Source organism: Cyanistes caeruleus, chromosome 1 (genome assembly GCF_971803275.1).
Source record: "Cyanistes caeruleus chromosome 1, bCyaCae1.hap1.1, whole genome shotgun sequence".
NCBI classification, from domain to species: Eukaryota; Metazoa; Chordata; class Aves; order Passeriformes; family Paridae; genus Cyanistes; species Cyanistes caeruleus.
This window is the reverse complement of record NC_141701.1, coordinates 2,150,266-2,176,913: the sequence shown is the minus strand read 5'-3', so window position 1 is coordinate 2,176,913 and position 26,648 is coordinate 2,150,266. Positions and strand designations below refer to the sequence as shown.

The 26,648-nt window shown below is 48.0% G+C and overlaps 1 protein-coding gene across 1 annotated transcript in view; it reads right to left on the bottom strand.

Annotated features, from left to right (window-relative positions):
* The window catches only part of ZC3H3 (zinc finger CCCH-type containing 3), a 117,505-nt gene that overhangs the window by 2,406 nt on the left and 88,451 nt on the right, over positions 1-26,648 (bottom strand). The window contains 4 exon segments of the mRNA XM_086876348.1: positions 11,715-11,846; positions 16,560-16,629; positions 18,325-18,480; positions 20,035-20,116. Coding sequence (XP_086732474.1) covers positions 11,715-11,846; positions 16,560-16,629; positions 18,325-18,480; positions 20,035-20,116 — 440 coding nt within the window.

Sequence of the window (26,648 nt, the reverse complement as noted above, 5' to 3'; positions counted from 1 at the left end):
CCCCTGAAGATGTCCCAAGGAGGTTATCTGGGCTGGAGAAGCTGGTTTTGGGGATGACACAGGGTTTTGTTGTCCCAGACATGCTTGGGACTTAGGAAAGAGCAGGGAAAAGCCAGAACAAAACCCTCTTAGGACTTATTTTGGGATTGCTGCCCAGACCAGCCTTCTGAGTAAGATGGATGAGCTGGAGCTCAACCTGCTCTTCCCAAGGCTTGGTTGATGCTCTCCCATCCAAGGAAACTCAGCGTGGACATGGAATGGGGCTGTTAAAACAACAGCATTGAGATGTTCATCCCTAAAAATGCTCCTGCGCTCTCAGCTCCGGATTTTGGTGACTTCCAGCAGCCACCAGTGGTTCTGGTGGGAACAAGGTGTCATCAGTGTCCCAGAGCTTCCCCACAAGGCTTTCTGCTGGGAAATGGCACTTTCTGGCAGTGGAAAAGGCAGGAACAGATGCAGGCAGGGAAGAGGAGATGCCTTCAGCTGGGATTTCTATCTGAGCGCTTGGGAAGGAAGGTGGGAGGAAGGAAAAAGAACAGCTTCTCTGTAATTTCTCCTCCCAGCAGTCCAGAGAGTTCATCCCAGCATATCCCAAGGGATGAAGGGTGGGAGCAGGTTCTGGACCTCTCTTAGACCCATGTGGACCCACTCCCACGCAGGATGCTCCATCCCACCCAGTTTGGCTTTTGCATCACATCGTGACATCCATGGAGAGACTCAACCCAACACACGTGGCACGACCAAAAATTCCCAGCTCCAACACCCACTCCCTTGTTGACTTTCTCCACAAGAAATGTGGGTTCTTCCAAACTCAGATGCCCACACATCCCACTCCTCTGTGCTACAGACACTCAAATTTTGGGGAAAATGAGATAAATCCATGGGCAGAGAAACACAGGGAAGGTTTCAGCACCACCACCATTCTGGCCTGTTTATAAAAATCCATCCTGCCGACAATGTGGGACGGAGGTCAGTTCCTGCCCTTTTAATGCAACTTTACTTTGGGGACACGGGAGCAGCTCCCCGTGCTGACCTTTGGGATTAAGCGGGATCCCTGCCGAGCTCTCTCCTTGAAAAGCAGAAGGATTCGGCAGCTCCGTCGCCCGGGGCTGAGCGCTGAAGTCAGCAGCGGAGCAAGGAGCTGCTCTGCTGGAGGTTGGGGATGGTGCTGAGCAGCAGGAGGGCTGGGATCCACATGGACACATGGGTATGGGCTCAATGGGGGGGGGGGGGGGGGGGGATAGATCAGTGATAGTACTGCTTTTTCACCAAAAAAAAAAAAACACCACATTTAAAAACCCAATTCCTATGATTTTCCACCTCTTATTTCAAGGAGCTGGAATGGGAAGTAACTATTAACCTAATACTTAGTAACTAAGTGTGCTACTTCCAGGGCAGCCTGGAAGTAGAGCGAACAGCGTTCAGACCTGTAGAGGCCTGAACAGTGGCCAGCTTTGCCATCAGTCCCAATTCCTGTGTTTTATAGGAACATGGAATCATGGAACGCTTTGGGTTGGGAAGGGACATAGAAATCATCTCGTTCCAACCTCCTGCCATGGGCAGGGACACCTTCCCCCATCCCAGGTTGCTCCAAGACCCCTCCAACCTGGACTTCAATATTTCCACAGATGCAGCAGCTACAGCTTCTCTGGGAATTCCATTCCAGGGCCTCACCACTTTCACAGGGAAGAATTTCTTCCCAATATCCCATCTAACTCTGCCCTCTGACAGTGGGAAGCCATTCCCCCTTCTCTTGTTACTCCTCTAAGGAGTAACAAAGGTTCTAAGGTTTCCCTGGAACTTTCTTGTCTCTAGGCTGGACACTCCCAGCTCTCCCTGCCTGTCTCCACAGGATATTTTCTTCATTTTCTCACTTCACCTGCAGACAGGATACATCCTGGGCCAAAGAGAAATGCTTGGAAAAGGCGGTGACCAGACAGGAATTCAAACACAATTGATTTCTCCCAAAATATTAGCAAGCAGAAAAGCAAATCCCTCAGCCTGGTAACTTCTTTTAAAATAAATGGAACAAAATTAGGGAAGAGAAGAAAAATAAAGGAACAGCCCATTAGGGATTGAAGACTAGGATGAATGTATGGGCAGAACTTCCAAGCCCACCTGGAAGGGACAATCCCAGTGGAGCACAAGATTGTGGGGATGGGCCATGGTGGCAGGTCCTGGCCTGAACATCTCCAGCTCCTGGAATGACAGAATATCCTGACTTGAAAGGGACTCCCAAGCATCATCAAGTCCAAATCCTGTCTCTGCTCAGGATCATCCCTGAAAAGGATGTGAAATCCTCTTCTGTAAAGAGGTTTCCAGCACAAAACGGACTTGGAAAGGAGAAGAGCAGGAAAAAAGATCCCTGACCTCTAAAAGCCACATGGATGCATCACTGCTACATCGAGGAATGCAGTTTTGGGAAAAGGCCAAGAAATGTGGCTATTCCTTCCCAGCGGGGCACCGATTATGGGGTGGGACAGCGCCATGATCCCAGCTGGGCACCAGGATCAGGATGTGCCACCTCCCCAGTGCCCTACCCAGCCCCAGCCTCCAAGAGAATCCTTGGAGCAGCCCATGTTTATTGGATCCATGGTAAAAAGATACTTAATAAAGAAAACAAACCGTGTGCGACTAATCCCGGGGCTGTGTCCCCAGCTCGGGTTTCTAATGGCTTTTCCACAACGTTCCCAGCACTCCGGCCCTTCTTCCACAACGCCCCATCCATCCTCGTTGTCCCACAGCTGGGATGGTGAGGCTGGAATCGCCTCCGGAGGCTGGAAAAGCCCCTTCTGTTTATTTACAGTAGCTGTCTTGCTCCTGCCAGATCCAACATGCTGGGGCAGGGTTTCCGTAGGGAATTTTGCTGCTGGCCCCGCGTCAGCCGGGGTGAAGCCGAGCGGGGCTCTGGGGTGGTGCTGGGGGCCATCTGATCCCTGACACCTGTTGGGGTGGCTAATTATACCCCCCCGGGACCCCCGCCAGACCACAGGTTGGGCCATAAAAAGGGAAAAAAGGCTGGTCCCTTCCACCAGAGAGATGAGAAAACCCCAGAGAATCCTCAAAAAGCCACAGGGAGAAATCTCAACCCATTCCAGCTCCACCAGGTGCTGACGAGGACGCCAACATCCCCATGGGTATGTCCCAATTCCAGTCTCCCCACTGTGGGGTTCCCCTCACAGCCTGTCCAGCAACGGTGCCCAGGGCTGGGATGGTGCCCAGCTGGCAGATCCCATGTCCAGGACTCCTCCCTGGCTGCCAAGGCAGCTTTGGGTGAAATTCCAGGTGCTGTGAAGGATCCACAAGGCCTTAAATGGTCCAGCAGGGCCCGACGTGCTCCAGGAGTGAGACAGGGATGAGAAGGTTTGCAGGGCCCAGCCTTCTTTAGCACGGAGCTGGCAAAGGAGGCAACAACTGGTGGAAAGTCCTGGCTCAGTCTTGGGAATGATGTTAATGAACATTTTCCATGAACAAGCTTGGCAAGAGGGGATGGAGGGTGGGAGGAAGGTGAAGCTGGGTCACTGGGCCAGCCAAAAACCAGCCACTGACCGTATGGGGTGAGGAGAAGAGATCCCACCCAGCCTGGCATTCCTGGCTCCTGGGCAGCAGTTTGGCCAGGTTGAACTTCTCAAGTATCTCCAGGCTTAATCTCACCCCCTGCTCCTTTCCCAGTGACAAGCAGGTGACAAGGGCTGGACTTCGATGATCCTTGAGGATCCTTTCCAACTCAGAATATTCTGTGATTCTGCGAAGAGATGACAAAGTGCTGGAGCATCTTCCCATCTCCTTGGGATCCGTGTCCATCCCTCTATCCATCATGATGGACACAAATCCCGCCAACCAGACCTTCAGGGGAAAGGGAACATTAAAATCTCCAAAACTCAACTGCCTCAACTCCAGTCTTTTCTACTTTTTAAAGCCCTCTTGAGCATCCATGCAGCTTTTGCCAAAGCTATTCCAGGTATCCCCATGGCCAAGCAGCTGGATTAATGGACTGGATGGATGTCAGGCTGTTTTAATGTCCTTCTAAGTGGCTGTTGGGAAGCGATGGCTGGAGGTGCTAGAGCCGTTTTGATGCCACTCCGAAGTGACAGCCAGTAAATGGCTTTTTTCCGATGGCTTTTTTATAATTGGGTGCAAATAGAAGCAGCCTTTAAAATAAAAATAAAAAATTCCGGCTCACTATCATTAAAACCTGAAGGACAATACATCCAAACAGGAATCCAAACAACATCATCCAAACTGGAATAATGATGGAGAAATTTAACCAATGTCGTTATCTGAAGGAATTTGCTCCAGAAAAGGTTTCTGCCCTCAAAACAGTTTGCCCAACAAAATGCCTGCAGTGAAGGGATGACTCCTGATGGTCACCTCCAAATGATCAGAGGGATTTGGGATCTAAAAGCTTTCTAGGATCCACTGCAAATCCCTCTCATTTGGTATTTCCAAGAAATAAAACAACATTTGAGCTAAAATACTTCTGGAGCTGGAGCAAGACCAGGATGGCATTTTGAAAATCATTGGGAAAATCATATTTAAGAGGCAGCAAAGCAGCTGGGAGGGAATCCCTGCTCACAGCAGGGGGTTGGAACTGGATGGTCTTTAAGGTCTCTTCCAACCCAAACCAGTCTGCGATCCCAGGATTCTGTGGAACAACGGCACCACCCACTTGGTGTCATCTGCAAACTTGCCAAGAGGGCATCCAATCCCAATTAATTATGTCATCAATGAAGGCATTAATTAGCATTGGTCCCAGTACAGACCCTTGAGGGACGCCACCTGTCACTGGTTTCCACTGGATATCAAGTCATTGGCTGTAACTTTTTGGACATACAGAAGGTGAATTCCCAACACAGCATTCATCCTTTTGTGGCAATGTCTGTGGAATTCAATCATCCCCTGCACTGCTTTGAGGAACCCCATTTCCATCAGGGACCTCCACAATCCCACCAATCCCACCCAAAAGCCATGACAGAGCCACTTTCACATGAACTACTCATCGATGGTAATTCCCAACCCCAAATCATCACTGCTGGGTGTGGAGTGACACCCACCAGACATTCCCAACAGCGTCATCTCCATCAGGGATGATGGGACTCCACTACATGCCTGGTTCCAGGTGGCTCAGGGAAGGCACCCAATGGGATCCTGAGGTGCATTAGGAAGAGTGAGTTGAGGGAGGTGATGCTGTCCCTGTCCTCAGCACAGATGGGGCACATCTGGAGTGCTCTGTCCAGTGATGGAATTCCTGGAGCAGGTCCAGAAGAGGACAATGAGAATGATGAAGGGACTGGAGCATCTCCCTTATGAGGAAAGGCTGAGGGAGCTGCGGCTGTTCATCCTCCAGAGGAGACACAGCTGACAGAGAACCTCATTCCTGTCTGTCCCTGTCTGCAGGGAGGGCTCTGAGCAGGGCCCAGGTTCTGCTCCGGGGGGTCAGCAATGGCACAAGAGGGACAGGCAGGAACTGACCCCAGGCAGAACTTCTTCCCTGGGCAGTGACCAAGCCCTGAACAGAGACCAGAGAGGGTGTGGAGTCTCCCTCCCTGGAGATATTCCAGAATCCTCTGGACACAATCCTGTGCTGAGTGCTCTGGGATGACCCTGATGGAACAGGGAGCTTGGACCAGATGCCCCATTGTGGTTCCCTCCAACCTGACCCATTCTGTGATCCTGGGAATCACCCACTGCTCACAGAATGTGGGGATTTTCTGACAGAGAACAGATCAGATCAAAGGGAGATTCCAGACAAGAAGCAAAGACCCAGTCTGCTGGGTTTTGTGTTCATCTCTACAGAAGTTCAGGTTAAAATCAGGAACTCTCTGCCTCATCACCACATTCCCACTTTAGAGCTGTGATTCTGTGTCTGCTCTTCTCCCAAACTTCCCAGTTTTCACATTTTGTGCCCCACCTCCTTCTACAAAGATATTAATGTGTAAGAAAGAGAAAATCTCAGCCTGGGATTTATCTTTGCATTGTTATCAACAATCCCAGGCTATTAAGCAGTTCCAGTTCATCCTGATAAGCCCCATCTTTAACGTAAGGATCAGAATTCTGTTGGAGATGCCACAGTTAAATTAAAGGAGCAATAAGAACCCTCATTATCCCATTACAAACTACAAGATACAACTGGAAACCCAAAAGATTTCCACAGAGATACATGGAGAGGATTGGCCATGGAAGAATCCTGATCAGTTTTAAACCTCTTCTGAGGGCTACAAAGTGCTTCCAATGGGAAGATCCCATTGCCACAACTGGGATTTACCATTTATTATCAGCAGCATTCGTTGCCCAGAGGCCGTGGACAAGGACTCAATATTCCCAGAAAAAAAACTGGGATGAACCTGGAGAGATTTCAGCCAGCTCAAATCCATCCTGGACACTACTGGTGACCTTTAAAACAGCCCCATTACCCATCCCACACATTCTTTATTGTAAGTAAAACTTTCACTTACTCATCAGTTTTGTGACTGAAGATTTCTGCTACACATTATGGGGGGAAAAAAAAAATCCCAAATCAAGCTCCCAGAAAACATCTGTCAACCAGAGCCAAAATTAAGGATAAATGAAATGAAGTTGCTTTTGTAGTTGATTTTCATACAGCTGCAGTGGACTATAAAAGAGCTATCAAAAGGCAGAGCTCTCCATCAGCTATTTCCAAATTATTACAGAATCAGGGAATTGTTTAGGTTGGAAAATCTCATTCCCCCAGCACTGACAAGGCCACCACTAAGTCAAGTCCACAAGTGCCACATCCACAAGGCTGTTAAATCCCTCCAGGAATGAGTACTCCACAACTTGCCAGCTCACCCTGTGCCAGGGCTGGACAACCTTTTGTTCAAGAGTTCCTCAAGGAAAAAACAAGTTGGTTTAGAGTCAACCTGGGATCAAAGGAGGGGAAAAAAAGACCCAGAAACACCAAGATCTGATGGCCATGAGGAAAGAAAAATGCTGGCTGAACCAGAAAAACCAGCTGAGATCAGAAAGCACGAACAGTTCTGAATTTCACCTTTCCATGATAAAAGATTAAGGAAAACAAGGATCCCAGGCTGCTGCTCTCCATCGTTGGGTAATTAAAAGAAAACCCCACAGACATTTAATATTTTCTGTTGTAACACAGCTCATGTGGCTTTTTCTAAAGAAATGTGTTAAACTGAATGCATCAGACACACAAAATACACTTCTGGTGGGAAACTATTGAACCTCCACCAGAAAAGGAAAAAATAACCAACCAAACACACAAAAAGCCACACGAGAATGAGGTTTCAGCTGCGAAAAAATCCCCACATTTGGATTTTCTACAGCAAAATCAAGCAGCTGCCACAGCAAAAAAAAAACCAAAAAACCAAGCTCCAACTGGGGGAAGAAAATGATTCTTCCCAAGGAAGCTGCACTTCCTCAGGCAGTGCTGCCCCTGTCCCATATTTTTTACATGGATAAGGCAGAAATTAGAGCTTTGGTGAAAGCTGTTGTTCCAATAAAAAGATAGATTTTAGGAGTAAGTTTAGCTGGGATGAGCAGTCCCAGCACAGCTCAACCCTCCTGGCATGGCAGGTCCCCATGTCAAGCTTTACCATCACAAGGCTGGTTGTGCCAGTCGGGATTCCAGAGGGATGGGAACAGATTCTCCTCTTATCCATGATTTATTCCAGTACATCTCCCTGTGCCTTTCCAGAGAAGCCTCGTTGTTTAATCTCACTGTGTCTTACTGTTTAACAGCTCCCACGAGGGGACAATTTACCCACAGGCTCCGAGGCAGCCGATGGAAACAATCCCGAGAGAGGGATTTAATGCGGTTCCGGCACTAATGGGCACAGAGTGGGGAAGATTATTTAATACAAAACAATTTTCCAGATGCAGCAATGGAATTGTTGAGTGGTTTGAGTTGGAAGGGACCTTAATGATCTCATTCCAAACCCCTGGAGTGGGCAGGGACACCTTCCACTATTCCAGGTTGCTCCAAGCCTTGTCTGACCTGGCCTTGGACATTTCCAGGGATGGGGCAGCCACAGCTCCTCTGGGCAACCTGTGCCAGGGCCTCATCACCCTCACAGGAAGGAATTTCTTCCCCATATCCCATCTAAATCTAAGGAAAGCAAATCCCAAGGTAAGTGCTTCTTGGGATCATCTATGGCTGAGCTTCCAGCTCCAGGCTCTCAGCCACACAGAGATCCCAGCCCATGATTTGCCACCAGATTTGGTTTGGGTTGGAAAGGTCCTTAAAGCCCACCCTGTTCTAACCCCATGCCATATGCAGGGACACTTTCCACTATCCCTGGTTGCTCCAAACCCCGTCCAACCTGGCCTTGAACACTTCCAGGGATGGGGCATCCACAATGTCTTCATCCAATGTCTCCTCCTGCTTGTCCCTCACTCTGGGGTTACGTCACCACAGACACTTCACCCACGGGTGCTGCCTCATCCCTCACACCCACCAGCCTCATCCTAGCCTCTCCTAGAGAATTCCTCCTCCAAGGAATTCCTCCTCCAAGCCCCTGCACAAGGCCCCATATGGGAGGAGAAATGTGGAACCACAGAGGAGCTCGGACCGTAGAGCAGCTCATGAAAACATCTCCAGAAAACCCTGGGAAGAACCTGCAAGAGGCCCCATTTCTCTCTCTTTTCCCACTTCCCTCCTGGGACTTCCTCCAGTGCAGGTGGCCAGCCCAGAGGGACCTCCCAGCACGACCAGGTCAGGGTGCCAGGGAAGGGCAGGGAGCTCCAGGAAAACTGGGACAGAGATCCCCAAGGTGGGAATCACTCCGTGGCTTTAAGGGACACATATGACGCTGTGTTTAGGGATGATCCATTTAGGAAGAATAAATGGTGGATGAACTTCCCAGCCCATTACCAAGGAACCTGTAGGAATGCTGGAAATCAAAGTCCTAGCTCTGCCACCAGCTCCCTTCTGGAAACAGAATTCCAGAATCATTTAGGTTGGAAAAGCTCACCGAAATCATCAGGTCCAACTTTTGACCAATTAATTAATATTGGGAATAACATTCCCTTTATGAAGGATGTGATCATGGTCCTGCACAGGAGCTGTCCCATGTCCCCAGGCATGGATTTTCAGATTCCTGAAAAAAGGACATGGGAATGCAAAATTAAAACTTTCTCACTTAATTCTAAATTCCTGGTAAAGGCAGAGCGGGTCAGTCCTGGCACCACTTGTATGAAGAGCAACTGGAATTACAGCCCTGGAATGGGACAAAGGTGGATCAACTTGTCCTGAGAATCCTTCAACACATCCTGGGAAGTACTTAAGAGACAACACTGCCAATGACATGTCATAAATTATGCATAATAATGGACATTTCTGATGGAGGTCTGCTAAAAATCAGGAATTGTGTTTGTCTGGGAGAGCACAAAGAGGAAAACACGACTGGGAGAAGAGGCCAGTGTGCCAAATATCAGCATAAAACAACCTAAATTCCTAATTCCGGACCATCCCTGTCGGACTATATCCACCCAGGATTCTCCACCGGAGTCTCACACCTTTGCACCGTGCTTTGTGCTTCAAACCAACATTGCCCGGACAGGGAAAGGCAGAATGAGGGAAGATTTACTCCCATCCTAAATAATTCACAAGAAAAGGGACTGCGCATCTTTAACAAGCCATCGTTTTATGAAGCAAGGTTAACATTTTTCCTTGATTCAGTGGAATATTATAAACTCTCTGGGGTCCATTTGAGGACTTTCTACTTGGAGCAAAGGCACGGACTCAGCACTTTTTATATTATTTAGAGAATAAAATTAACCCTTAATGGCCCAAGCTGGAATTTCTCCTCCCCAGTTAAATATGGCCCGCTCAGCAATTTCTCCCCATATATAATTACAGGCTGCTATCCATCATCTGGAGGAGAATGCTTTCCCGACATTCCGAAAGTGACGCCGTAAGCACTTTTCCTAATAGAATAAATATTCTAAATATCTCTTTTATATTTTCATTTAAATTGGAATATTTTAAAAATAATTGTCGGGACCCTGCCTGCGTGGTTGGCGCTGCGCTGGAGGGAGGTGGCAGGATGCCTGTGTTTTCCTTCTGAGGGAATGTTTATCCTGCATCAAGTCCCCCTCCATGCACTGCCACAAAAAGTAATTAGGCCCGGAGTAATTTATTAGAGCTTCACCTCCGCTGATGCTGATGTCCTGCTTCCCTTAAAGCTCTCACTTTTGGCTTTTGTCCCTGGTTTTTGCCTGATTTTTGCTCTTTGGCGGTTGCTCCTCAGGAAAGAATGGGGAAAACACCAGATGAGGTTTAGTGGGACTTGACGTTGCTGGGTTCAAAGCTGGGCTCAGTGATCTTATAGAGGTCTTTTCCAGCCGAAATGACCCTAGGATTCCATCCGACGTTGTGTTTGGATTCTGGGACAGGCTGGTGGCCACGCTGCTGGGATCTGAGCACTATGGCTTCTCTTGATGGGTTCTACCTCTGCAAATGACCTCTACCAGGATGGAGAAAAGAAGGAGAAGAGCACTCTGGGGCATCCACAACTCCTCTGGACAACCTGTGCCAGGGCTTCATCACCTTCACAGGGAAGAACTTCTTCCCAATATCCCATCTATCCCTGCCCTCTGGCAGTGGGAAGCCATTCCCCCTTGTCCTGGCACTCCAGATCCTTGCCCAAAGTCCCTCTCCAGCTCTCCTGGAGCCCTTTTAGCCCCTCAGAAATGGTTCTAAGGTCTCCTCAGCACCTTCCCTTTTCCAGGCTGAGCATTCCCAGCAATCCCAGCCTGGCTCCAGAGCAGAGGGGCTCCAGCCCTTGGAGCATCTCCGTGGCCTCCTCTGGACTCACTCCAGGAGTTCCACATCCTTCCTCTGTTGGACCCAGAGCTGAAGGCAGCTCTGCAGGCAGGGTCTCACCTGAGTGGGGCAGAGGAGCAGAATTTTCCCCTTTCCTGTTGGTCACAATTGTCCAAGGATGAGCAGAAATCCCATACAATAACCTATAACCCACTTGGAAAATGGCAAAGAGGAGTCAGGACAATCACCTGGATTCCCAAAAGAACACCAACCATGACACAGAAATCCTGTGTGTTCCAAATTCCTTTGGAACAGCAAATGGCAGCTGCCTCCAAGTCCTGCTCCAGGAAAGCTGCTCCCACAATTTCTACATTACGTCGGATACCAAAAGCTCATGGATGAGGTTGCAGCTCTCCCCAGGGTGCACCTGAAGTCCATGTAGGACTTCACTGCACATACCCAAACCATACCCAGGACCTGGAGGTGGTTCCATGAATCCCTCAGGCACAGCAGATGCTGAGCTGACTGAGCAAGGCTGGTCCTGCTCCTAAAACTAAGCCACAGGATTTAAGGCTCAAGTTTTAACCCATCACAGAGCCAGTGAGGAAAATAAGCATTAATGCCTATGGGTTTTCTAGGTGAAACGGGGAATCCTAAATATTTTCCTACATTTTTCCTCTGTTTCAGTAAGGGGTTTTCAGGGCAGGTGCTTCCAGCTCAGACACTGATAACACGAACACCCCATGGAGGCTCTTACCAGGGAAGCACCAACATGTTGATGAGCCAAAACCTTTCATTTCTTTCCCTTTTTTCCCAACCAAACCACTTTGCCAAAACCCCTTGGAAAAGCACAGGACTTTTGTTCATCACATCCAGGTGCTGAGCAGCTTCCAGCTCTTCCCTGTGGTGCCGTAGCTGGTGCAGGACGCTGCTCGAGGCTTTGGCTTCAGCCAAAAAAATTCCTCTTTACCTTTTCTCCCATGGGACAATATCCTTTGAGGAAATCCTGGCACACTTCCGCCTTCCTGGACACGTAGACGTGGCTGTAGGGGCAATTGCTGTTGCTGCAGATCCCTTTCAAGTAGTAGGAACACACTGGCATCTGCAAGAGGAGGAGAAATCCGTCAGCATTCCCTAAACCCGTGACTTGAAATCTCTGCAACCCCCAGACCTGAAATAAAAACATGACAAGTGTAAAATAAATAGAAATATTTTGTCAGCCACTGATCCCAGAGGTGTTTTTAGCTCTTACATTGGTTTCCTGCAAGGCAGCTCCCTGGTATTACGTATTCCCGGTGTCTGGATATGCAGGGAGCGAAGGCAGTCCCTTCAGCATCCTTCAGAATGCTGGAGAGAAGGTGAAAAGCTGGGAACTGCCACCAGGAAGACAATTCCCTCTGGAAGGGATGGGGAAATGTCATAAATTCTGGGAACACCTTTCACAAGGGATGATGCAGTGATGGAGATGGGAACAGTGGTGCAGGGATCACGCCCAGCCCAGCTACATCATCCCACAAGGAATTTTGGCCATCACAAAGGCCAAAACAGCATCCTGGGATCTTCCCATTTGGCTCTTGGTGGACACAGAGTTGGCAGGAGGGGGGGTTTGATAAAGGCTCCAAAAGGTGGTTCCTAGAAAGGGAGAAAAAAGCACCTCCGTGAGGATTTTGTGCGGGCTGCATCATTCCAAGGCATTATCCTGGAATTCCCCAGGGCTGTGATGCCTGTCCCTGTGCACTGGGGACAGGAAGGGAGTGAAAGGAGGGAGTGAAAGGAGGAGGAGAGCCCAGGCTCCTGCCATGAGCATTGGGGGAGGAGAGCAGCGGGATACACAGAGCTGATCTCACGCTCCTGAGCTTCCGCAGCGCGACAGCCGACGGGGAAAACCGACGGAGCAAGGATTCTCCTCATCGTCCTCAAAGCACAAACTTCACCTTCTGCCAGCTGTTATCATTAAAAACAAATTACCAGCCTGCTGCCATATTTCAGCATCCTTAACTCACCGGCTACCGCCGGCAGCTTCCCGCTTCCCGCCCCGATCATGCGCTTCCTGAAGGTCCAGCTCCTCCTGCTCCTACATCCCGAATTTCCTCACTGCTCCTGGTGGTATTGATCCCCCCCATTCACCAGTAGCATCCTTGTCCCACCAGCTCAAGCGCCCCCAAGTAAAATTTACAATCCTGCAGTAACCACTGGTCCAGGGCTATCCGGAAAAATCCCTTATCCCTGAAGGGCACATTAAGGGTTGAACTAAATTGCCTCACTTGAGACCGAGAGGAAAGAAAACAAAGGGTGCTTTAAAAGAGGAGAGTTTATTTTTAATTGTCTTTTAACTGCAGACATTAACATAAAGGACAGGGCTCTGGGGCGATCTTTGGCAGTGCTGGTGGTGTGACCGTAAACGATTCCCTTAATGTAGTTTTTGATATAGAGCCCAAATTAGCTCTAATAAAAAGGGATAATAAAGGCAGCTCTCCGACAAAAATAAACTCCTCCTCGCTGTCAAGCCCGAGCCATTATCAAGAGGAAGCAGCGCTCTCATTTCAATTAACCTTGTTTGCACCCCAGCACGTCCACACAAATAACAATAACATTAATTCAAGGCACTGGGGCGCTGCGGCCGCCTTCGACAGCTTTGACTCTCTACAAGCTCTGGAGGCAGCAGCTAAATGAACCCGAAACTCCACGTGAGCCTCCAAATTGCTCACAACTGAGTTTTGAAGCTCTATTAGGGAGAAAAATGCTGATTCTTTCCGAGTTCCTCAAGGGGAAAAGCTGTTGGAACAGCAGTGGGCGGCTTCTCGAGTCCCGGCCTCTCGCAACCTTCACTTCCTTCGGATTTCCTGGTTTCTCTCCATTGCTGGGATGTGTCAGTGACTCTGATCCACTGTGGAAAAATTCCCTGTGTGTCACTTTAGTGGGTGCTTCTCACTCTGCCTGAGTCTCCTGTGGAGCAAAATTCTTTAAACTGTGAGGGCCTGGCACAGGTTGCCCAGAGAAGCTGTGGCTGCCCCATCCCTGGAAGTGCCCAAGGCCAGCTTGGATGGGGCTTGGATGGGGTTTGGACCAACCTGGGATAGTGAAGGGTGTCCCTGCACATAGCAGAACAAGAAGAGCTTTCCCTCTTTCCCAGGCTCTTTTTTCCACCTCCAGAGGGTGATGGAAACCACTGGAGTTCGGATCTGCAAAGCTCTGTGACAATCTGGAGCCATCCTCTATCCTGGAGACCATTCCCTCCTTGGAGCAAGGGGTTTGCTGCTCTAGGATGGGGAAAAGCCTCCCTGCTGCTGTGACAGCTGAATCCATGCAGCTTTCCATAGAAAACAGTGATTTTTTTTTTTCCCATAGAAAATAGTGTTTATTCCCATTTTTCAGTGGGGAAACCGAGGCAGGAGAGTGCACGAAGGCTGAGAAATTGTTTTGTCCTGAAACCAAGAGCCAAGCCCTGCGAGCCTTTGATCCTTCACCTCCTGGACTGGATATCCCATCCCAGTAAAATCCCACTGAGGTGAGACACACAGCAACCTGCATTTTCTCGGATGAGGAGGTTTTGGGGTGTCCCTCTCCAATGACCACAAACTGAAATCGGGAATCCCCAAACCACCACATCACCCCACACAGAAAAAAACCAAACATGAATCGCCTCAATTCAAACAGCCGAAAAAGCAACCATGCACAACCCTTCACCTGAGGAGAAGGTGGGATTTACTCCAAAAACTCCACCAGCAGGAGGAAAACTGCTTCCTTCCTCTGCTGAGTGCCTTCACCTGCTTTTCCCAGCACTGATAAATGAGGGAAAAGCCACCTTTGCCAAGAATCACCCGAGTTAATGGGGAGCTCCGGGACCTGGAAAGAGAAGTTGCCTCTCCTATTGGGAAGCAGCATTCCCATGGCAATAAATCACCCTGGAACAAGTTTGAACTCCATGGAAGAGGTTGTTTCTCTTCCAGCCCTCGCTGATGACAAGGTGGCAAACAGGGAGACCTTTGAACCACCCTCAGGGTGGTTAATCCTGTGAAAAATAACTCCCCTTCCCAACGGAGCATGGCAGGAAAAATGCGCTCCAAAAGCTTTTCAGAGCTGGCACTGCCTGTTTTGATTTTGGTTTGTTAATTAATGATTTATCTTGAGTTTAGGTGATGCTTCGTTAGCTCAGGATAACAGTGAGATGGGCTGAGGTCACTGCATCCCATGGGATCCCATCCCAGGGATTCTATCCCCAAAATGCTATTGGCAAACGGTTCCTCGACATGGTCACTCCTTTTTAATTCAGTTTTATTACCACAATACCACTGTTATTCTTCTCAAACTGGTGAGGCGCTGCTCAAAGTTGAGTTTTCCATCATTCTCCATTTATTCACCCAAAACAGAGCCCAGAAGCCAAATCTGGAGGTCCTTCTTGAGGGATCATGTGTTCCTGGAGGGGAAACTGAGGCTACATCTCCACCAGGAATTCAAACATGACAAGGAATATTCCTGGGTAGAGAGACCACAAATTCATCCACATCCAACCATCACATTCTTTGGTGAATAAACCACCAACTGCAACAGCCCCTTGGGCGTGTCCAATTCCCAAGTTTCATCTGGGTTTCTTGCCCTGGGACCAAAAAAGACTTCATGACCTTCTGAAATTCCATTTGATTTGGAGTTTATGGTTCTGTGGGTGAATTTCAATCCTTCGCCTCAGAGATACAGGCAGAGGGTTGCACATCGTTTACTTGGATGACAAGAAGTAGCTGGCCTCACTAATCACAATAATTTTGGATAAACCAACAGCCAATCCCACTTCAAAGCTTCCTTCATTCCTGGCTTCTTTATTTCTGAAGTCTGACGCTGTTACAGAATGAAAAAAAACAAAACCCCAAGCCGTCTTTTTTTCCATCTATCAATCCTCATTCTCGTTCCTGCTCTGACACGCCACGAGCCAGGGAATGCAGCTGTCCCCGTCCCTGTTTTATGTACTCGTGATTAAGTGACTCTGAAGAGAAATCCATGTAAAAAACATCTGGTGCTCCGTGTCTCATTCAGGGCGACTTCCCGGATAACTTACGAGCTCCCCACGGACAAGGAATGTGCCTCAGGCACCTCAGCTTCCATGCTGGAGTCTCCAAAGGTATATCCAAGTGGAGATCCCAGCCACTAAACACAGGCTGAGGTGCTAAATCATCACTGATAAACCCAAAATAAAAACCCTGGATTATTTTTCCACCTTGTGTAATAAAACCAAAGAGCCCCAAATACATCCAGAAGGTGGAAAGCAATGAACTCCAAAGTTGTTTCACCGGAGTTTCAAGCTGATTTTGCTGCTTGGTGTTTAAGAATTTATTTTTATTAATTTATACATCAAAATTATGTTTGTTAAAACATCCTCTGACCCCAGCATAGAGGGATTTCCAGAGAAATGTGATCTTATGAATGTAGGGAAGGATTAGACTCAATTAAATGGACTTGATGATCTTGGAGGTTTTCTTTTAGACAAGTCTTTTCTAGACCCCAGCCACAGGGTATTGAAGCCCTGGAACAGGATGGCCAGATGAGCTATGGATGTCCCACCCCTGGAAAAATTCAAGGCCGGGTTGGGTGGGGCTTGGAGCAGCCTGGGATAGTGGAAGGTGTCCCTGACCATGGCAGAGGGGTTGGAATGAGATGACCCTGAAGATCCCATCCATCCCAAACCATTCCATGGTTCTGTCACGATTCAGGAGCCTGAACAGCTCAGCAGGGAAACCCCAAACTCAGTTGGAAGCATTCAGTGCTTCCCCACAAGCACCCCTTTGCACACAGAGCCACATTCCCCTTGGGAAGCCACACAGACCTTGTCCTTGGACACCTTGTGGGAAAATGGACAGGTCCCATCTGTCTTCTTGCATGTGCCACGGAGAAACCTGGAGATAAAGCAGATGGAGAGGGTTGGACACGAGGTAGGTCACAAAATGCATGGTTTTATACAAAACCACACAATTGCTGCAAAGCTCATCCATAAGCCCATAAACCCATTTCACACCCCTTGTTGGAAGAGCAGCTGATGATTCCCATTAGATTTTATTCTTTCATCACATTTGGCTGCTCATTAGTAGGTAGAGCAAGGCTTGTATCCCAAAATTCAGACATGATGCTCCCAGAAGGAGAAAGATCCTTCCTAGGGCCCTGATTACTCCAAGTTGCTGAGAAAAGTTGTGGATTCCCCATCCCTGGAAGTGTCCAAGGTCAGGCTGGAGAAGGTTTGGAGCATCCTGGGATAATGGAAGATGTCCCTGCCCAAGGCAGGGGAGAAGATTGGATGATCTTGAAGGTCCTTTCCATTCCAAACCATTCCAGGGTTCTGTGATCCCATTCTATGAGATGCTGGATGAAGCGCCAGGTGGGAATGGCCAACAACCATGAGGAGCAAAGACAGGCCCAGAACAGGAACAAAGATCCCAAAGCACACAAGTATGTCAAGACTTTTCCTAGGATTGACCATTGTGAGAGATTAGCAAAATTAAAAAAAAATTATAAGGGAAAGCTAAAGAATGGGATTGGAGATAAAGGAACCAGGATAAGGAGACACACAGCTGGGAGAAATCAGTGTTCTTCTCCAATGATGCATGGAAATGAGACAGGATAGAGACCCAAAAGACTTCTAGGAGCACAATTCCTAAAGTAGGCAAGGAGTTATGGGATTTGTTATGGCAGAATGAGTGAGAAGGAGTAAAATCAGTTAAAAAAACAATAAATCACCTTCCCCTCCTCTATCGTCCCCCATCGAGCTTTGAGCAACTTCCAAGTGATTCCAGCACAGCAGCAATTTTACGGAGAAATTAGTCCAGGAGCTCATCAGAGGAGTTGGCTTTTCTGCACTTTTTAAATGACTCATAATAGAGTTTAATCAACTCTTGGGCAGGTCTAATGAACTGCCAACATGGATCAGTTCTCCTGGAATAAATCACCAAGTCTCGGAGCTGTACATCACAGGCTGAGGGATTCAAACCTGTTGGACTGATCCAAATGGATCTGAGGAATGCTCCTGAAGGAGCAACCTGGAGTGTGGTCAGGGCAGGGGCTCAAGTCACCCAGCCCAGAAAAGAAGGCTCCAAAGAGACCTTAGAGCCCCTTCCAGTGCCTAAACAGACTTCAAGAGAGACAAAGAGGGACTTGGAACAAGGAATGGAATGACAGGACAAGGGGAATGGCTTCCCACTGCCAGAGGGATAGACAGGATATTAGGAAGATACTTTTCCCCGTGAGGCTGGAATGGAATTCCCAGAGAAGCTGTGGCTGCCCCATCCCTGAAAGTGTTCCAGGCCAGGTAGGACAGGGTGTGGAGCAACCTGGGATAGTGGAAGGTGTCCCTGCCCATGGCAGGGGTTTGGAATTCAATGATCTCTGATGTCCCTTCCAACCAAAACAATTCCATGATTCTCTGGCCTCTTCCTGTCCTCCTCCTTCCAACCCAACAGTGCAGAACCTACACCTGACCCAGAACACCCACCCTTGTCCTACACCTCTGTTATCAGTTCGCTTCCCTTAGGAATATCCCACAAGGAAGCACCAAAGCCACACAACGTCCCAGTTCAGCGCAATTCCGTGTCCATCCCTACCTGGTGCAGACGGCCACTTTCTCTGGATCATGGATGTAGGGGCAGCTGTCACCCCAATTGCACTTCCCAAAGCGGTTGTAGTACATACAATATTCCTTCTTTTTCTTCTTCTGCTTGGCTTGACGGATGATGGCCAAGCTCCTCTGCACAGCACGGCTGAAGGAGAAAGAGGGACAAGATCAGGAAAAACCTCCAGCTCCAACACCACGATGAAATGGAGAAGACACCTCAACAACACCTGAAACCACAGAGGAGCCCACCTTTGGAAAGTAACATATTTAGGAAGTTCACACTCATAAGCCCTAAAGTATTTTCAATTTTTGGCTGATTTTACCCCAAAGAATTAAAAATCTGCAAGATAACACCGAAGTCACCACTGAGATTCCTTCCCACCCTCATTACTGTGGTCCTCTCCTTGGATTTTATGAGCGTGGAAAGGATTTCCCACACTTTTGGGGAATATGGTGAGGAAGGAAACATCCTCTCCTTGTGCACCACAGGATGCCAAGGCTGAATGACTCGGAGGGCTCTTCAGCACACATCCCACCAGCTGGGCCTGATGGTATTCATGGCCTTCAAGTGGGCACTTGGTCATGAACCTCAAAGAACGAGTACCTATGTGATGGCCACAGGAACAAAAAGTACCACCAAAGAGCAGAAAAGCTCCTTTTCAATTGCCTGGTCCCACTAAAAGCTACTTAAGGACCTGAAAAGTTGCTTAGCACATGTTTTCCACAAGCTTCCAGCTGGAGAGGGAATTATCCAGCAGCTCTTGGGATGTGTGGAAAAGAGGAAGTTTTGAGATCTGGATGAACACAAACCATGAAGGGCACCAAGCAGGTGATTCAGTGGTAGGGCACAGTCAGCTCCACTTTCCTGAGGACACAGTGCATTATCCATGAAAAATACAGGTTCAGAGGAAATGCACATTTTTAACTCTGTAATTGCTGGTTGTCTGCAGCTCCCGTATTAAAAGGAGGTGCAAGGCCAAGTGTAAGGTCCTGGATGTGTGGTGGGTAATCCCAAGTACAAATCCAGGCTGGGTGGAGAATGGATTGAGAGCAGCCCTGAGGAGAAGGACTGGGGGGAGCTGATGGATGAGAAGCTCCACATGATCCAACCATGGGAGGCCAGGATACCCTGGGCTCATCCCACAGCGTGGGCAGCAGGAGAGGGGGAATTTCTGCCCCTCTGCCCAGCTCAGGTGAGATCCCACCTGCAGAGCTGCCTCCAGTTCTGGAGAAGGAACAGGCAGAAGGATGTGGAGCTGCTGGAGCAGATCCAGAGGAGGTCACAGAGGTGCTTCCAGAGCTGGAGTCCCTCTGCTCTGGATAAGACTGGGAGAGCTGGGAATGTCCAGCCTGGAGAAGAGAAGGTTTCAGGGAGACCTCAGAGCCCTTTCCAGTGCCTTTCCAGTGCTTAAATGGGCTCCAGGAGAGCTGGAGAGGGACTTTGGAGAAGGGATGGAGGGACAGGAAAAGGGGATATGGTTTTCCACTGCCATAGGGCAGTGATAGATAGGATATTAGGAAGAAGTTCTTCCCTGGGAGGGTGGGCAGGCTCTGGCTTACGACCACCCCAAAGCAGAAGCTGCAGAAAAGCAGCAGCCAGAGCTTCACCAAATCATCCTCCAGTTCAACAGCCGCTCCTGAAGTTCCTGATTCCCTCCTGGAATGGAGCATGTCACTCCTGCTTCCCGTAAGTACAGACCTGGCGATGTATCGGCACGTTGAGGATCTGCTCAGGCCGGCTGGAAAGGCCCCAGGACTGGGTATGGAGTGCAATCTCAATGCTGGAAAGAGAGAAAAACATGGATCATTACTTGGAATAGAGAAATATTGCAGGAATTCACACAGCCCTCAGTACCTTAGGTCCACAAAAATGATTGGAGGGATGGAGACCTCTTGCTGTGAAGAAAAGCAGGGAGATCTGGGGTTGCTCAGCCTGGAAAAGGCTCCAAGGGAGAATTTGGAGCCCCCTCCAGTGCCTAAAGGGGCTCCAGGAGAGCTGGAGAGGAACTTTGGACAAGGGATGGAGGGACAGGAAAACAGGGAATGGCTTCCCACTGCCAGAGGGCAGGGAGAGATGGAATACTGGAAAGAATTTCTTCCCTGTAAGGGTGGTGAGGCCCTGGCACAAGTTGCCCAGAGAAACCATGGATGCCTCCCATCCCTGGAAATGTCCAAGGCCAGGTTGGACAGGGCTAGATGATCTTCAAGTTCCCTCCCAGCTCTAACCATTCCATGATTCCATGATCTTATTTAACCCAAAGCACGGAGCTTTGGGTTAAATAAAAGAACCAGAGAACCAACGGATGAAGATGCCCTTTAGGGACTTCCCACCTCTGGAACAGCCCTAGCAGAAGTGATCCTTGCCAGCCCCAAACAGAGCAGGAATTTTCCCCCTCAGCACCCAAACGTGCCAGAACACTTCTGTAAGCAAATCCCATGCTTCCACCATCAATCCAACAAATTTCCACGCTTGCCTTGGCGGCTCCCCACAGCCGGACAGTGAAGCCCAGCGCCCGCTCCCTTACACGCACGCATGGAATTAAATCATCCTTGACTGGTGCAGGGAAGAATGAATGGGAAAGAAAGGCTGGATTTCAGTTTTCCAGGTGGGATGAGAGCGGCTCAGTCACTCACCTGCCAGCCCAGGCGTGTTGGGAAGTTGAGCGAGTGGAATTTGATTGCGCGGCACTGCGAGCTGTCACTCGGCTGCCGGCGCCGACAAAGCCCCATCTGTTCCCTCTGCACATCAAATTCCATCAACGGGGCATTTGAGCCATCACTGAGATGTTTTTTTTTCCCTATTTTTTTAAAATTCCTTCTCGTCCCAAGCTGTAGGAGCATCTTTTTTAGTGCCACAATAAACATTCGTCAACATTGGGATGCTCTGAAGATGCCACTGAAGGGTCTCTATTAAGAGCAAGGTTGACTTCCCAAATGATGTGGGGGAGAAAGCCCCACGTTAATAGGGGCTATTAATGAAATTAATAAATAAATGTATCAATAAATTAATAAATAAACTATTAATAGGATAGGGCTGGAGCATCCTCAGCCCTCTGGAATTCTGTATAATGTTGCTTAAAGCTACACCAGGAATCAGCTGCTGAGGGCAGCAGACAATCCTTCTAAATAATTATTATTTGGGGATAAAAGCAGATACACAGGGATGAACAAGTCTGGAATCACAAAATCATGGAATGGTTAGGGCTGGAAGGGCCCTTAAAGGTCATGTTGGCCAAAAAGGAGGAATCACTGAAGAGATAAATATTGGATAAATAAAGGGGCCAACAGCCTCCTGTCAGTGGGTTGGAATTTTTATGTCGCAAAAATACATCAATGGAATTATTTTTTGGAGCTTTTTTTTCCCCAGTTTTCATCTTCCAGCAAGAAGTCATACAATAAAATAATGTGCATCTCCCATTCCAGGAATTAACTCACATCCCAAAGGCAGTTTAACTCCAAGACCTGATCCATTCCATGACAAAATCCATGTGAAATCCATCCAGGTCTGGCAAAGCACCTGGAAGCTGGCAAAGAAACCCCCCCCATCCACATTTTTCCACTCCCTGATTATTCATCCTGTATGCAAATCCTCCCCAAACTATTAGAAAATAAATTTCACAAATATTTCTCCAGGATGAGCCAAGCCAAGAAAGCTCCATAATTAAACATTTCACTGTCCACTGGGATTTATGAAGAAAACTCAAGCTCTGTCATGAGGATAATTTTGGAATCTCTTGCATTATGGAAAAGAAGTTTAAATAAAAGTAAAAGCTCTGTATACATCCAAGTAACAAGAAGGGGGTTCAAGATTGGGGGTTGGATGTTCCTGACTTTTCAGGAGGTCCAAGGAGCCTAAATTTGGATTTTTAGAGTGGTTGTCAACTCAGAATTCCCAATTGGTTACTACAAGAGATTTGCATTAATAAATACATAAATAAATATGTATTATGTATACATTGGAGGGTGTATTATTGAAATTGGGGTGAAATTGGGACATCAACAGACACTGGAAAATGGGATAAGGGTTAAATTCCAACCTCAGGAGCTGGAATTTGCTGCAGTATGGCCTAAATTAAACAAAAAGCTGAAACATTCCCCCAGGACTTGACTTTAGGAGTCTCATTTGGTCCAGACAAAACACTGGGCACACCCCAGTCCCAGATCTGTCCTGTTTTCTCCTCAATAACTTCCCAGCCGGGGAGAACATCGGGACACAGCAGTGTTGTCGGATCAGGAGAGCAACTCCCACATCCTTGGCATTGCCCAAGTCCCTCACTAGGGAAATTTAAAAAGGTGCCACGGCAAATTCCTCCCATGTGCACGCTCCAAGGCAGTGGGAATGGAATGGAGAGGGGGGTAAAAAAGCAGGAAAACAAGAAAAGCTGCCACAGAGAGCATTAAGAACTGCACATTGAGGGCTTTTGAAGTGATTACAGCCAGCACAGCAGTGTCAGCCGGGATGTTTTCCACCCTGTGGAAGGGACAGGTGGATTTCTCTCCCCCTTTCCCGATGATTCAGTCACTTGGAAAAGCATCATCCGTAAGGAAACCCATAGCCCATGCAAACGGGGTTGTTTCTCTTAATGCATCATCCCAGCCCGACGCTGGCAGCTCCAGCGGCTCCGGTGGCTCGCGGTGAGAAGTGATTGTTGTTCCCAATCCAGCCGGGAGACTCTGCGCGTCTCTCCGGAGGGAGCGGGAGCTGTCATGTTCATTAAATGCATGATTACAGCTATGATTAATAGCGGGGGCTACAGCCTAACTCCTTCTTTTTTTTCTCCCCTGCTCCTAGGAAGGAATCCACAGACAAGCAGTCCCCCGGTGTTTTCCGCAGTGTTTGGCTCAACGTTTGGAATTCCAGCTTTTGATGAAAGAGGGGGGAAAAGGCACAATTTATCCTTTAAAACAAGCAGGTCAGATGCTGTGCCCCTTCACCAACATCCAAAAGTTAATTAGGACCTTTTCATGTCCTTAATCCCAAAAATCAGCTCAAGTGGATCCAGGTCCATCTCCAGCATCCTAGGGGTTTTTTGTCCATAACCCCGAAACTCAAGGATCAAGACCCTTCTCCTCCAGGAAAAGGTTGGAAGACATTTCCCTTGGCCGTCCAGGAATTGCACTCAGGAGCAGCACTCGGTGCTTTCCAGCATTCCCACATGGATATCAGGATGCTCCCATCCAGTCCAACACTCCTGCTCAGCCCCCATCACCCAGTGGCTTGGGATGTAACAAACACACCCCAAAAACAACATTGCAAATACTCCTTTGAGTTAAAAATTGGCTGCAAATAAAAACAGTTAATTATCACCTGCTGAATTATTTCGGAAGGACTTTATTGCTCCAAGGCACAGCTCAAGGATCAGGACCTCATCTCATGGAAAGGTCTTCTGGAACATCTTATCCAATAATTTTGGGGGTTTTTTTAAAATGGTGGAAAAGCTGTGGGAAACTGATTAAGAAAAAAAAAAAAAAAAAAAAGGGGGGGGGGGAAAGTCCAGAAAAAGGAGAAATCCAGACTTGGAATGAGCTGGGACCAAGGGATGATGGGCAAGAGGGTGAGAACATTGCTAGAATGAGGAGTGCGGAGTATCAAGCCTGTTGTTTCCCATCTACTTCCACCATCCCAAGTCAAGGATAATTTATGGAAATCTTACACACAGAGGGAACCAACCAGGAGTTTGCCCAAGCAATGGCAGGCAGGTGATCACCTCCACTGGCCAGCACTCCAACTTGGGGATGACCACAACAGGGTCATCCCATCTTCCTGTTACTTTTTGCTCACCAGTTCCATGGTTTTGGAGTTTTTCAGTCCCTTATCCCCGTTGAGCTCAGGCTTGTTGCGTTCAATCCCTTAGTTTTGGGATTCCTCAATCCCTTGGCCCCTTCACTCTCAATTCCATGGCTTTGGGATTGCTCAATCCTTTTATCCCTCAGGTGTCAGTATCACCACACAAACTCTTCTCAGCCTGTTCCCACACAACCTGGAAAAGACTTCCTTAAACAACACTGGCTCCTTTAATAGTTCCCATTATCATTCCGCCTTGCCCACCGCAGCCTCCTTCGGAAAGAGCCGAGCGATTCATTTTCCAGTTCTCTCCTTGGCTTTATTGCTGAACTGAAAGTTTTGAGGCTGCACTCGGGGAAATTTATTTCTTTAATTATTATTCATTTAAGTGGGTTCTGCGGATTTTGAGGATCAGCACTCGCAGCTGCTGGGGGTCATTTATTTCCCTCACTGGACAGCGCAAGTCCTCATTCCAGAGAAGACAAGGGGAAAAAGAAGGGATGAGCTGCCGCTAAACAAGCAGAGATTTTCCCATTTTCCTGCCCGATTGTCCCCACATCCCATGGATGTCCCTGAGTCAGGTGGTCATGAGTGTTTTATGAACAAAGCAACTTCAATTAATGGATCAGCTTCAATTAATGAAGCAGCTCCGGGTTGGATGTTGTATGAGCAGATGTGGGCGAGGAGCAGGATCTGAGCCCTGAAATTCCAGAGTTGAGGAATGGAGCTCAGAAAGCAAAAGGGATTGAGCAATCCCAAAGCCAAGGCATTGAGATTGAAGGGGCCAAAGGATTGAGCTCCAGAGGGATAAAAGGATTGAACAATCCCAAAACCATGGAATTGAGAGTGAAGAGGTCAAAGGGATTGAGTAATCCCAAAAGCAAGGGACATTGCTCAAAAGGGGCCGAGGGATTGAGCTCAAAAGGGCCAAAGGATTGAACAATCCCAAAATCAAGGGACTGAGATCAAAGGGGCCAAGACATCCCACAATCCCAAAGACACTGAGATTGAGGGGGTCATGGAGCTGATCTGAAAAAGGGTGAGGGATTGAAGAAAGCCCAAAAACAAGGGATTGAGTTTGAAAGGGATTGACTCATCAACCCCCAAAAATACATGGGAATGCTGTCCAAAGGGGTAAGAGATTCAGTCATCCCCTAAAGCAAGGATTTAGGCAAAAATGGGTAAGGGAAGGAAGAATCTCAAAAACAAGGGATTGAGTTTAAAGAAATTGAGGGACTGAGCTCAAAGACACAGAACAATTCCACAAAGAAGGGATTGAGATTAAAGGGGCCAAGGGATCCCTCAATCCCAAAGACGAGGAAGGCATTGAAACTGAAGGTGCAAAAGAACTGAGCTCAAAAGGGGTAAGGGATTGAAGAATCCCAAATCCATGAGATTGAGATTGAATGGATTGAGACTGAAAGGATTCTCCAATCCCAAAGAGAAAGCCTTCAGATTGAAGGGGCCATGAAACTGAGCTCAAAAGGGGCCAAGGAATTGAGCAACCCCAGAAAGAAAGCATTGATCCAAAAAGAGAAAAGAATTGAGGAATCCCAAAGAAAAGGATTGAGTAAAAAAGGGGCCATGGTACTGAGATCAAAAGGGACCAAGGGATCCCACAGTCCCAAAGAAAATGCAGTGAAACTGAGGGAACCAGGGAACTGAGGTCAGAAGAGGTAAGGGACTGAGCAATCCCAAAGCCAAGGGAATGACTTCCAAAGGGGCCAAGAGATTTAACTGAAGATACACCAAATATCTTCAATACCAATACCAATACCAAATATCAGCAATACCAAAACCAAGAGACTGAAATTGAATTGTCTGAGGGATTAAGCAACACCAAAACAAGGGACTGATCCTGAAGAAGCCAAGGAATTGAGATCAAAATGAGGCAAGAGACTGAGCAACCTCAAAACCAAGGAATTTACCTCAAAGGGAGTGAACATACAGGGATCCTGGCACCAGCAACACCAAAACCAGTGGAAACCCGAGGAAATCAACATTCCAAATTTCCCTGCTCTTATATCTCAGTGCATTGGGCTGCTCTCTCCTCCATCAATTTTTTCCTTAATCCTCCAGTATGATCCCAACACATTCAAGGTGTGTTGAAGACAGAAGACAGGAAAGTGGGTCAACATGGACAAACAAGAAGCTTGGGATGTTTTCATGGACATGGGTAAAATGCAAAGCCCAGCACACCAGAGCAAATCCTCCCTAATTTAAATTAAAAGCAGAAGACTGGTGGTGGAAACATTCCAGTCCTTAATGCTTCCTTTCTGTCTGTAAAAAGGAGTGGCTCACAGGAAGGAGCATCATTCCCACAAGCACTGGGCCAACGGCAGCGCTGAGCATTTCATCACCCTTGAAAAAGTGGGAAACGCATTTCCGTGACACTCAGCACTTCTAAAATTAGTTGGTAAGCAGGGAGGCCAGAGACCACTTTCTTCCAGCACCATGGAGATCTCTGAGTGTTGAGTTCTTCCACTGCAGCTCAAATCGTGTTCAGGAGCATTTGTGACTTGTCCCCA